The 13,013-nt window shown below is 43.8% G+C and overlaps 1 protein-coding gene across 1 annotated transcript in view; it reads right to left on the bottom strand.

The window, feature by feature from the left end:
- Positions 1-13,013, bottom strand: part of PIDD1 (p53-induced death domain protein 1) — a 36,141-nt gene that overhangs the window by 10,408 nt on the left and 12,720 nt on the right. The window contains exons 9-12 of the mRNA XM_018565661.1: positions 11,547-11,694; positions 11,187-11,322; positions 8,470-8,620; positions 719-842 (exon numbers count right to left, since the gene is read on the bottom strand). Of these exons, the coding sequence (XP_018421163.1) occupies positions 719-842; positions 8,470-8,620; positions 11,187-11,322; positions 11,547-11,694 (559 nt within the window). The remainder of the gene's footprint in view (positions 1-718; positions 843-8,469; positions 8,621-11,186; positions 11,323-11,546; positions 11,695-13,013) is intronic.

Below are 13,013 nucleotides of genomic sequence, written 5' to 3'. Positions count from 1 at the left end.
CTGTGCCCCCATGTCATCCTGTGCCCCCATGTCATCCTGTGCCCCCATGTCATCCTGTGCCCCAATGTCATCCTGTGCCCCAATGTCATCCTGTGCCCCCATGTCATCCTGTGCCCCCATGTCATCCTGTGTCCCATGTCATCCTGTGTCCCATGTTATCCTGTGCCGCCATGTTATCCTGTGCCCCCATGTCAGCCTGTGCCCCCATGTCATCCTGTGTCCCATGTCATCCTGGGTCTCCATGTCATCCTGTGCCGCCAAAGCTTCTTGGAGCGGCACCGCAGACTCCGACGGCCGGGCCGCTTCTCCCTCGGCTCTGGCCACGCCTCCTCCTACACCCGGCAGCTCGCTGCCAGGTCCCATTAGCGGCGAACTTCCGGGTGGAGGAGAAGAGAATACAGACAGCGATCGGCGCTGCCGGAGCGACAGAAGCCCTCCCCCCTGGATTTCCACTCGCCCCCACGCAATTTTCACTCGCCAATTGCGAGGGGGCGAGTGGAAATTTTGAGCCCTGGCTTAAAGGGTTTGTTCACCTTTACAGCACAGCACATCTCAAGACTGGAAAGCTGCAATATAATACATTTTTGTTTTTGGGTTTAGATATGCTTTAATGATATGTGTCAGTTTGTGCTTTCCTACCAATATATAAGCACATAGGTAGGTCTGTGTAATAAACGGAGGGTAGAATGATAGAATCTATAGCTGAAACACATTTTACCTGAATGCAGCTTTAGTCCCTGTTCGAATGCCGCAAAGAACTGTTCCCCTTCTACAAGTTCCACTAGGTCAGAGGGCTCGGGGCCTTTATATCTATCCTGCAGCTTCTTCACTGTGGAGTCCACCTGAGGACAGATGTTAAATATATTATAATTTAATCCCTGAAGGAAATAGGTTGAAGAGGATAATTATAATTTTTAATTGAAAGACTGTTTTTTGTATAGTTGTATATCTCCATTTATATTTACAGTTAGAATGTACACCTGTAACACACCAAAAAGGGTGAAAAAAGTGGAAAGCTCTGCAAGTAATGTTCAAATCCTTTCACATCTTGTTGTATTTATTCAGCTGAAGAAAAAGCTAACAAGATCCAGCAGTGGGTTTCTGGAGCTGACTTCACACGTTGAACAGAGGGAATCAGAAGGGCTTTCCATTTTCCACTGTGAAGTGAAATTTTTCTATGCCAATTCAGGACAATGTAACAGGTTCACACAAATAGCCTCTGCTTCCCACAAATTTACTGCACTCTCTCACTGCCCCATTCATCTGTCAGTCAATGGCTCGGCCCAAACTAGCCAGTACGTCTAGTGGTGGTAGGGTCTGTAGATCTGCGTTAACTCCTCCCTGACCGACTTGGAGTTTAGAAGGGTGTTTTTTCACTTGGTTCTGGTAGCCAAACAAGGCTTGAGGGTGTGCACGGATGGTAAAAGTAACTAGTGAAGGCGATGGGCTATAAAGTGAACCTGTTACTTTGCCCTGAATGGACATAGTACAGGTCCACTGTAAACCTAGATTTTGTATTAGAAATGCAGGCATTATTATGCAGTCACAACACAGTAAGAACAAAAACGGGAAAGCTTTTTAAGACTACAAACATGAAAAAGTAGTCAATCCAAGCAATAATGGCATTTTAAGTTTTTAAAAAATGCATAATAGGACTGAGTTTGATTACAACATTTTTCTCATATTCTGTTTGTGGGCACATGCTCTCACTGTCCTAAATCCACAACATGCAACTGGTTAGATAAAGACTGTGCTAAACCTAACCGATACCACTAAATAAAGGAAACAGCACTGTTCAGGGGTATAACAGCAAGGCATATATGTAATAATTAAAAAAACAGGGCCTGTGTGTGGTTACTCCTCCAGCATGTCATAGCATGTTGGAAAATAAGTCAATATTGTAGTAGCTCACTCCTGTAAGTAGCATACGAGACACTACTGCGCCACCAGTCTGTGTCCCTCTGCGGGTCTACTTCACCGCACTCTCAGTCCCAGCCGAGGCGTCAGTTGCTCTGCTGGTGACGCCCCCTCTGATCTGATTTCCCAGCAGCGGCACTCCCTCGTATGTCCTTATTGTTGGGCAGCAGGTTGTTAAATCTGCCTCGACTCCTTCCTCTTCATTGGCGGGTGGCACTGTTGGAGGGCTATTTGAACATCACCAACCCAGGGCTCTGGTCTCTTTGAATGTTCTGTCTATACTGGCCCTGTTCTAAACATTTGAGCCCTAACTCTGACCATAGCCTGCCTTGACCCTAGCCTGTTCCTGGATTAATCTATTCTCTGCTGCCTGCCCTGGCCTCTGCCTAAGCGTGGATTATGCTTGGTCTGGCACCTGCCTGGACCACCTCCTGCTTCTGGAGTTCGTTATGAGATACTAACCAGCTGCACTACAGTCCTTACTTGATACTCCTGAAGACCACAGGTACTTTTTCCTCAGTCCCTTGTGCCAGCTAGGAAGAAACTATATCACTGTGTATTAAGCCCTGGGGGCAGAGCTCGCTTGCATTAACCCCTTCGTGACTGACGACGTACAGTGTACGTCGCCAGCATCGGGGCTGTTTAAACAGACTCCCGGCGACTTTTGCCGCCGGGACTCTGTTTAAACTTGTAGAGCCGACTGTCGGCTTTACAACAGAAGCGATCCTGACGACTTACCTGTCGCCAGATCGCTTCTGCGTCCCGAAGAAGGGGCCGCCCCCCCCGCCGGACACCCCCGCCGTGCTTCCCGGGCTCCGTTGCCCCTCCTACGGGCCCGGGACCGGCGATCTTTGTGTCCGCGGGGAGCTGGGGAGGAGGTCGACGAACTTCCGTTCATCGATCCCCTCCCCGTTCTATGGGACCGGGAGCGATGCAGATTGCATCACTTCCGGTCCCTGGGCTGTCAGTTCTGGGCTCCTGCAGCCCAGCTATAAGCTATTGAAGTGCGATCTGCACTTCAATAGCTTATTTCCAGTGTAAAGGTGACACTGAGGGTCTTTTGGACCCCCAGCATCACCTTAAAGAGGACCTGTCACCACCATCTGCTATTACATGGGGGGGCTTGCAAGCCCCCCCATGTGATAGCAGTCAAAGTAAAGTAAAAAAAAAAAAAAAAACAGTTTTTAAAATTAAAATGAAATAAAATAAATCTAATAATAATAAAAAAAAAATTTTAAAAGTACCCCGCCCCCGCGAGCACGCGCGTCGCCACGTAAACACGCGTCGGGTGCGCCTACGCATGAAAACGACGAACGCGCTACACATGTTGGGTATCGCCGCGCACGCCGGAGTGAGAGCAATAATCCTAGGGCCAGTATTTTGGGGTATTTCTAAATTGATGACCTGTGGGGGCTTTTAAAGTGTCTTTTATTGACTTTTTGGGGTACTGCAGTTTTTCGCCGTTTCACGGTCGCACGCAATCTGTAAACTGGGCATGTTGGGTATCGTTTTACTCGTTGTAACCTCATCTTTTATATTTCATTTAAAAAATTGGTAATTTGTTGTGTTTTGGGGCATTTAATTAAATTTGTCACTAAATTTTGGGGTTTAATATGGAGTTGCGCTAATATTGCGCAACATAAAAATTTTCAACTACCACCATTTTATTCTATAGGGTCTTGGCATTCAGAAAATATATAATGTTGGGGGGTTTTACGTCATTTTCAGGCCTAAAATGTGGAATATAACATGGGTGCAAAAATTGAAAAAAGGGCCTCAGTCATGAAGGGGTTAAGGGAACGGGGGCTGCTATAGGTGAAGCTACAGTCTTTGCTTTGATGTCGTTCCTTCTCCAGCAGTGCTTACATATCTAATGGAAGTCCTATGTAATCTCTGAGTTGTTCTAATCAGGGCTTAAAGAGGACTCCCTCCAAGCTCCTGTATGACAGTGCTGAACCAGCTGCTGGTTTTTTCTTCCCCTCCAGTGACTAAAATACCAAACAGTGTTGTCAGCCATACTGCTGGATTACTGAATGTACCCCTCTCTTTCCCTCTCCACATGCATACATTGATTTATTTCCCAGCAAAGCTATGCTGCTGCCTTGACCCTCAAGAGCCTGCCACACACTGTGTGTAGCAAAGGGGCTTTTGGGCGATGTAGTTCCCAAGGCATGTATGCATCAATAGGACATGAGTTTAAGGTATAAGCGTACATTTGTGCAATGTCTGGGCATAGACATTAAAGCTGTCTCCTGACATGTGTCTTAACGCCTGTCAGCACCAGAGTATGTACAATGACACCAACTTAAATGAACATAAGATCCGTGAACCTAATTTCTGTCCTGCTACTTCTTTCCCATTTCAGTAAAAACTGAACCACTGAAGGCACCGTCAAACTGAGTCTGCTTAGAAATGACAACTGGAGCACAGAAGATGATGGGAATTCAGCAGGTCCTTGAATGCGGATTAAACATTTTTTTTTCCTAATGGAGTTGTTTTGCGACAGATCTCAGAACAGACCACTTGTGATTTATAGGAATAGATCTGTGAATATACATATGGATTTAATGACAGAGTTCTCATTTGACAGGCACTAAAAATTGAAAAAAAAAACCTATACACATGCAGATAGTAGACCATTTCCTAACATACTGTATATATGAAACATCAAATAATCAAGCTATTCATTCACAAATGATACTAAACAAGTCATCATTTTCATACCCCAATCTAGGCTATAGTACGCCAACTTGCTAATATCTATATTATCACAAAGTGTGAATCCAGCACTATAAGATTTGTTTTCCCCCATTTTGCTCTCTAGTATTTCTAATCATAGGGGCTTATTTATTAAACGTGTAGAGGAGGTTCACTTGAAGTGAAAATTCACTTTGCAAAATGTAAAAATGTGTTCACTTTGAATATCCAATCATTTGCAAGGAGACTTAAAAAAACAGGATGATGTCATGCACAGGATGGAGTGACTGACGTGAACACAACTTCACCTTATTTACTAAGCTAAGGGAAATTTTATTTTAGCTTAAAGATAAAGTGTGGTTGTACTGACCTTTCAGTTTTCCTTGCACATGATTGTGTATTCTTTGCATAGTACATTTACACAGTAGTGAACACGCACTACTCATTTAGTAAATCAACCCAACTGTGTTAGTTAAGACAAGGGCACCACAAATCCAAACAGAAAATACATGCAAAGAATCTCACATGCTTGTACCTAGCTTCATCTAGCTGTTGATTTCCACTTGATTGGATCTGAAACTCTAAAACATACATATGTCTTTCTGAGATACATTTCAGAGCACAATTTACAAATGTGTACAGTTTTCTTGACTAAGTCTGCTTACTTCTACATGTTGCACTGAACCTGAAAGAGACAGCAAACAACTTTAAGGGACTGTTCACACCTAAGCGATCTGTTGAAGACTATGGATAAAACAAAGCACCTGGTACCCCCAGTATAGCCTGCTGGCATCTCCTCATCACATTCCCTCTGGTAATACCCCTAAACACATAGAGATGAGGATGCAGGCCCTAGACTCACTGTCTATATTGAACATTAATGGTATACCAAGGTCATATCATCCTTTTTAGGTGTAATGGAAAAATGTCTAAACTTTTTCCTTGTTGCCAATGTGTGCCACAGTGTTTGGTCAAGGATTTGGATTGCAAATGTAGTTTGGTAATTCCTTTTGATTGCTAATGAATCCTGTAAGTAGAAGTGCACCGAAATAGAAATTTCAAAACCGAAACAAACCCGAAATAAAAAAAATTGCCAGGCTGTAACCCAAAAATGTTTTGATTTTAATTTTTTTAATATTTTTTTTTATATCTATTTTTATTTATTAATTCATTTTTTACTTTACTTTTAGGGGCAAATATTCGGGGGGAAATATTAGGGGTCTACACAGACCCCTGATATTTCCTTTTTAAAATAGAAAAAGAGATTGAGAACACAAAGTCCACAATCTCTTTTTCTATATCCCCTGTTATCAATGAACAGGAATCCTCTATACTGAGTGTTCCTGTTCGTTGATAACTTGAGAATATAGTATGTTTACTATAACTACAACTATGAATTGAGGATGTAGCCAACATACCATGTCCTCAATTATCTACAAACACTCAGCGATCACTGATCGCTGAGTGTTTGCTCTCCTCTCTGACACACACTGTCACAGGAGGCTGAGCGAGCGGTGCGGGAGGAGAGCTCAGCCTCCTGTGACAGCGCTGTCTCTGCCCACACACCGCTCTGCCGCACTGTGACAAGAGGCCGAGCAGTGTGGGAGGAGAGACACCGGCCGCTCACAGTGCTCTCTCCTCCCGCAGCACTCGGTCAGCTGTCACTTTCTCTTCTCCCCGCTGAGACACAGAGCAGCGCCCAGCGGGGAGGAAAGAAAGCAGGGATGCGCCGACGTATCGGCACAAAAATGGCACTTTCGGCATTTAGCGGCGGCCCATATATCGGTGCATCCCTACCTGAAAGTCTTTTCCTAAATTGTATTGGAAAATTCAATACAAAAAAGACTGGACAAAAAAAAAAGCCTTCACTGGGCTTATTTTTGTTGTGGTGTGCTACGGTATGTTGTGCTTTACTATGCAATGTATTAGGGTACTATTCACAATTAACATAGAGCAGGTGTGTTGCCATTAATTTTTGTAACGCGTATTACCGCAACACACAATGTGATTAGGTCCTTACCTACCTCCCTACCGCAGTATAGTAAAATAAAATGCCATGGAGGTGGATGTATATTTTTGAAATGACGTCTTAGGATCCCTGTGTACCAGGCTGTACGCAGAGAAACTGTATCGATGTGATCGCTGTGATGACTAATCGCAGCAATCACATGTTGCTGTTTGCTCTGAAGATCCCTCTTCTTCCTCTTACTACAGAAGAAGGAGAGGAATCATAGTAATTTGACATCGGGAGAATAATGAATGAGTCAGCAGCAGCAGCTGTAGTAAATATACGTCTCTGTAGGTTCCACCTATGGTGTCTGTCTGCGTTTCAATGCAAATTGTGAGAGAAACTTTTACTCACACAAAGGACCTGATTTACAAAAGCATATGAACAAGAATAGAGATAAACTGCTACAGTACACTGGCTTCACAGGTCCGCAGGCGCAGAGATGTTTGCACACCAGGTGATCATGATCCGTGATCCCATCTAGCATATTGTACTCTGATGTTCATTGTGTCTTGTGCATTCCTATTTTCTTGGGCAGGTCTAACATCCAACTAATGCTGCTTTTGTATCTTCTATTCCCATAAGGTGTACTATGGAATATGTACGCCAACATTTTATTTGCAAATTAAATAATATTAAAACAGCTATTTAGATGCTTAAAATATATACTGTATATGGTTACTGTTTTACCATTCACAATAAATGTCACCGCATGTGGAGCAGGTGCGTTGCCATGTATTATGGGGTAATGCGCACGTTTTACAATAACACACAACTGTGACTAGGGCCTAAATGTTTAATTAGTAACGTGTGTAGGGTATAAAATGTGTATAAATCAAAGGTTGGTTGTAGAGAATTACGAATACTTTGGCAGCTAGAACACTAAGCATATATTTATTTCAACCATGCAATTAGCTGGTTGCTTCAAGTTTTTACGTTTTTGGACTTGTGTGTTAGTGATATACAGGCAGTCCCCGGGTTACGAACAAGATAGGGACTGTAGATTTGTTCTTAAGTTGAATTTGTATGTAAGTTGGAACAGGTACATTTTTGAAGTGTAACTCCAGCCAAATTTTTTTTTAGTTTTGGATAGCATAGGGAAGGGTTACCCCCTGTAACGTTTGTTTTGCTGTATGTGCCCCTGTTCAGAAGATTTCACCTCACTTTCTGTCCCTGTGACAATTGGATTTTGAAAAATTGAAACAAGGATTGGTGATAAAGCTTCAGTGGAGACTCCTTTTCCCCATTATCACTCTTACAGGAGTGAATTTCCTTCCATCGGGTAGATTTGCTCTCACTTCCTGTTGTCTCAAGGACAGGAAGTGAGATAAAATCTTTCTAATGAGGATACAGACAGCAGTAAAAACCTCACAGTGACCTGAAAGAAGACGCAGGCAGCCCTTGTATGCACGTCTAACAACTAAGCCAACTTCCTGTAATATACATAGAGTACTACGAACCAGACCCAAAAAGGCGGGCACTCCTCGTCGGCACGAGTGCGGTAGCATTACAAAGACTGAAATGCTGCACTGTACACTTTGGCTGCAGCCTGGGACCCCCTGCTCTACAGTAATTGCCTCCTTTTGTAAGTAGTGGTCGTATGTAAGTTGGATGTTTGTAACTTGGGGACTGCCTGTACTGTACATAATGGACTTGCATATGAATATATTCTTTCTGAAAACTGATTCTTTCTGCTACGTAAACTATCAGTTTGGTTAGGGACTGATCTGTTTCATCTGCTACAGGTAAAGTCATATTATTAACTGCAACCATCAGTGAGTGATCTGGGAGATAAAAACAGATAGCCGGACACATTCAGAGGTCATGCATTATAAAAGAAATGTTACCTTATGTTTGGGGACGCACTGCAGCAACACTTGCTCTGGGTCTCTTTTCCTCTGGAGAGCAACAAAGTTTACCTGGTACATACGTAGGCGCTGATACACAGTCTTGGCCAGCTCACCCACATAGGACTTTGTGGTGTACCACAGCCAGTACCTTAAAAGCAAACATAAAAAGCAGAAATCAAACAAACATTTAGAGGGAATAGGTTAACTAACAATGTGTGGTCAAACATTAAGGTGCAACTCCAGCCCAAACCCATTTTTAGTTTGTGATAGAATAGGGAAAAGACAGAACATGTTAGCTTTTTATTGCTCTCTATAATCACATTAAAGGCATTCACCCTCACTTCATTTTCCTGCAAAATCCTGACTCTGGAGCAGGACGTACAGCAAAACCGCCCCATTAGGCACAGCAAAAACACCAAGTTGAAGTCCTTTCCCTTCCCTATGATAAAAAATAGGGTTTTTGTACTCACTGTAAAATTATTTTCTTGGAGTCCATTGAGTGACACAACCTGGGATTAACAAGCAAATTGGGGTTATACTGCCGTCTACAGGAGAAATGGGCACTCGGAACAAAGAAACCTGAAGGCCAGCCCCCTAGAGGCTATAACCCCTCCCACCTCGCACCCTTGTTGTAACAAGCAGTCCAAAAACAAACAAAAATAGCATATGAGTGGAGGGAGCTGAGAGGGGGATTTATCAAAACTGGAGCAGGCAAAAATTGGAGCAGCTTTGCATGGCAATCAATAGGGGCGAACGTCAGCGAGTGAGCTGACGGAGCTTCGGCTCAGCCGATCCAGATGTTGGACCGGCTGAGTCGAACTCCTTCTGCACTTCAGCTCAGCCGAACATGCTGAGCATGTTCGGCTGAACTGAAGCCAGCCCAAGCAAGCCGATGTACGGCTGAAATCAGCTGTACAAGCCTGAAGTGAATAGTCGAACAGCGTTCGGCTAAATACACTTCGGGTCGGCTATTCACTCGGCTGCCTTCGTCAGCTTTGTGAATAACCCTCAATATCTTCATTAGGTGAAAAACAGAAACCACTTTGAGTAAAAAAGGAGGTTTTTGGTCTCTTGTCACCTTAACTTGGTGTAAAATCAAATAGGGTTCAATATAGAACAATTCTGATAACTCAGAAACCCTGCTGGACAAAGTAATGGCCACAAGAAAGGCTACCCTTATGAGACAGCAACACCAAACATATGTACGAAAAAGGTTAGAAAAAGGTTAGAAAAGAAGTACTAGATTTAAATTTCACACTTTGAGAGAAGGCCTAACGGGGGGGGGGAGCAGCATGTGGAACACCTTGTATAAGGCTATGACTCAAGGAATGAGTCGCAAGAGGATGTTGAAAAAGAATGGACAGTGCAGATACATGACCTTTGATAGTGCTAATGGTCAAGTGTTCTTCTACCCCCAACTGCAGGAACGAAAGAACATGGCCCACCGAAAAAGCATGTAGAGAACACCCCCAAACAGTGAAAATACATCTTCCATATTCTATCATAAATCTTGCAGGACGAAGATTCAGGAGTTTTCAATATGGGCAGAAATACAGAATTTGCAATACCCCTGTCTCCTGGAACCTGGGGCCTTCGAAGACAGTGGTCAAAAAGAATGATGGAAGATCGGTCCTTGAAATACCAGCTCTGGCCACATAGTGTCAGTTATTAGAATTACTGGAATGCTTTTGGCCATGATCCTTCAAAGTGGACAGGGTAAAAGGAAAGGCATAGATCAGAGTATGCTGATCCCGTGGAGCTACCAAGGCATCTGCTGGATCCTCCTTTAGGTCTTGTGTCTTACGAACAAACCCTTCCAGCTTCTTGTTGAACCGAGAAGCAAAAAGAAATACATGCAACGCACCCCTACAAAAACATTTCTGGAACAACTTTCCCCCCCAGATCCAAAGATTATCTTCTGAGAAAATCTGCCTCCCAGTTCTCCACTCCAGGAATGTACACCATGGTGATCACCAGAAAAAGAAACTCTGCCCGGGACAAGATAGACTCCATTTTACCACAACAACAATCCAGATGCCGCCCCTTATGAATGAACAATGCCCTGCCGCTGCAATCTTAGCAAAAGTACAGGTCGAGATGTAAATAAAAAAGGAGGGTTCGACTTAGTGAACAGCTTCTGAAAAAATACAATACACACAGCCTCAGTAGCAAACAAAGGAAAACCTCAATAGAGCATAAGCTTTCTGGGAATTCAAAAAAGTCTTCAGAGACAGAGACAGGAATACCGCAGCTCCGGGCCCAAAAGCTCCACAAGAAATCCCCCCCCTCCCCGGTAACTGGCCTGACCTGAAAGTGCAGTTCTGTGCCTACTGGAAAACGGACAGGTAGTCACTGCTGATATTATTCCTAATGACCTGGGAAAACATGTGCTCATTGGCTAACTGGAGACATTTCCAAGATTTTGAAAATCCGGCCTGAATCTACCAGTAACTTCTTATAGTGGGAACGAGATATCCATTATCCTAGGAAAACTATGCAAAACTAAGCAGTTGTAAGGTGGGAGAGGTTTTAGCCTCAAGGGGGCTGACCTTCAGTTTTCTAAGTGCCTAGTGTCCATTTCGCCTGTAGGTGGCAATATAATGCTGCTAGGTTACTTGTTATTATTAAGCTGTGTCCCTCAATGGAAAGTAAAAGAGAGCAGGGATAAATAAATGAGCTGAGTGGGGCATACAAACTTCATGTAATGTACTCACCAGGAGAAATGATCCACCTGGAATTGGGCGTAAATATGAGTAATCTGTAACACAACCTGACTGGTAATATCGGTCCAGGTCTGTGCCCGCGGATCACCATGCAAGAGGAAAAGGTGGGATCGATCCAAAGTATTACCTGCAAACAGGAACAATAGCATTACAAAAGGCAACATTACAAATCATGGTGGCTGAGATTCACCAGCATTCACCCAGGTTTTTTCTCACACTCTCCCTGCACTGTTTATGTTATTGAGCAGTTGTGCGCAATTTTAAATTGCCCCTGAACATTCTTTGTATATGTGCACGTTTAAATCTCACCCAGTGAATGACATACAACTGAAATTCAGTTCAGCATCTAACCTTTCACTTCTGGTGGCAACGGTAGCTGGATTTTAACAGGACGTAAGAAGTTGTCTGTTGAACTCTGTGAAAGACATAGGAGTGGGCTAGTGGAAGATGCATTGTCTCCTGTGATCTCCCGCAGTAATTTTTTGCTGACTGGTAAAACCTAAAAAGGGTGAAATCAGAAAAAGTTTTTCTTACTTCGTGGCAGTATGTACAGTGTTGCAAATGTCAGCACAAGTCAGATTTAAACACCATCAGGGCCCAATACAAAAATCATACAGTCCCGTATAGCCTACCTGGCAAGCCCCCCCACCACCAACTCCCCCTTCAGCGTGAGGAAGTACCTGAACAAATACCTTTATGGCAGTGTAACCAGGCCATGTGCACCATGCAATCAGAACACTAATGTCAAACTACATTAGATTACCAGCATGGGTGGTAGATATAAGTTGCAGTGCTTTCCTTTACTGTACAGTGGTTTTAAGCATACTAGTACATCTCCACTGAAAATAAAATGTTTATCATACACATTTTACAGACTTGCAGTGATGACAGAAAACAGGGCAGAAAAGCCACACGGAGCCTTGCACACCACAGAGGAGACCACACTCACAGACAAATCCATTCCGCCACTGCTCATCTGCCACAAATGACTGATCAAACTGGACACATCGGCCACAAAAAGCCTGATTAACAGTAACCAGTGCTCTCTAAGTGTACAGCACAGCAAACACATCATGAATTGTACAGCTAATACCGTAGGTGCAAGAAATCCACACTATAACAGTATGAATACATACTGTACTGAATATGAACGCATAAAGCACTACAAGCAATAGCCATACAAGTGCAGGACGGAAATGATGCATAAACAATGCTTTTTCACCTAAACCAGGGGTGGGGAATGTCTGGCCCATGGGCCTTAATCATTCGGTCTGGCCCTTCAAGTCGGCTCCCCACCGCTTGCTAGTATGACACTGTAGACTGGAAGGGGTGATCCGCCCCTCCCCGCCTGCAGCAGCTTTGTCGGCTGTAAGCTCAGCACCACCCCTGGTTATTTCTTCTGTGCCTGTGCTTGCTGCATGCGTGCTACTTTGTGTCAATGTGGCTGGCTGTATCTGCCCGATACTCCTGGGCGCCGCGTGGAGCGTTTGAGCTGCTCAGACCCCACTGACAGGCTGTACCTGCCAGCTGAGACTCAGAGAGAGAGCCCAGAAATCTGTCCTCTGTGGAGGAGCACATTACATTATCTGTTTGTTTATCGCCCGCTCAGGACACTGGCAATATATAGTATATCCCCAATGAAAAGTTTGTTAACAGGAGGATGATGTAAACAACAAAACACTGCTATATTGCTATATTGCATCAGCATAGGTAAAGTACTAATTCAAGTCTGACATACTCGACTTGGGTGATCAGAGATCACAGCGGGGACGGCACATTGGTGGTGTGCAGTGGAATTGTTGTTTACATCATCCTCCT

Source organism: Nanorana parkeri, unplaced genomic scaffold (genome assembly GCF_000935625.1).
Source record: "Nanorana parkeri isolate BGI_ZX_2015 unplaced genomic scaffold, ASM93562v1 scaffold870, whole genome shotgun sequence".
NCBI classification, from domain to species: Eukaryota; Metazoa; Chordata; class Amphibia; order Anura; family Dicroglossidae; genus Nanorana; species Nanorana parkeri.
This window is presented reverse-complemented; position numbering and strand designations above follow the sequence as displayed.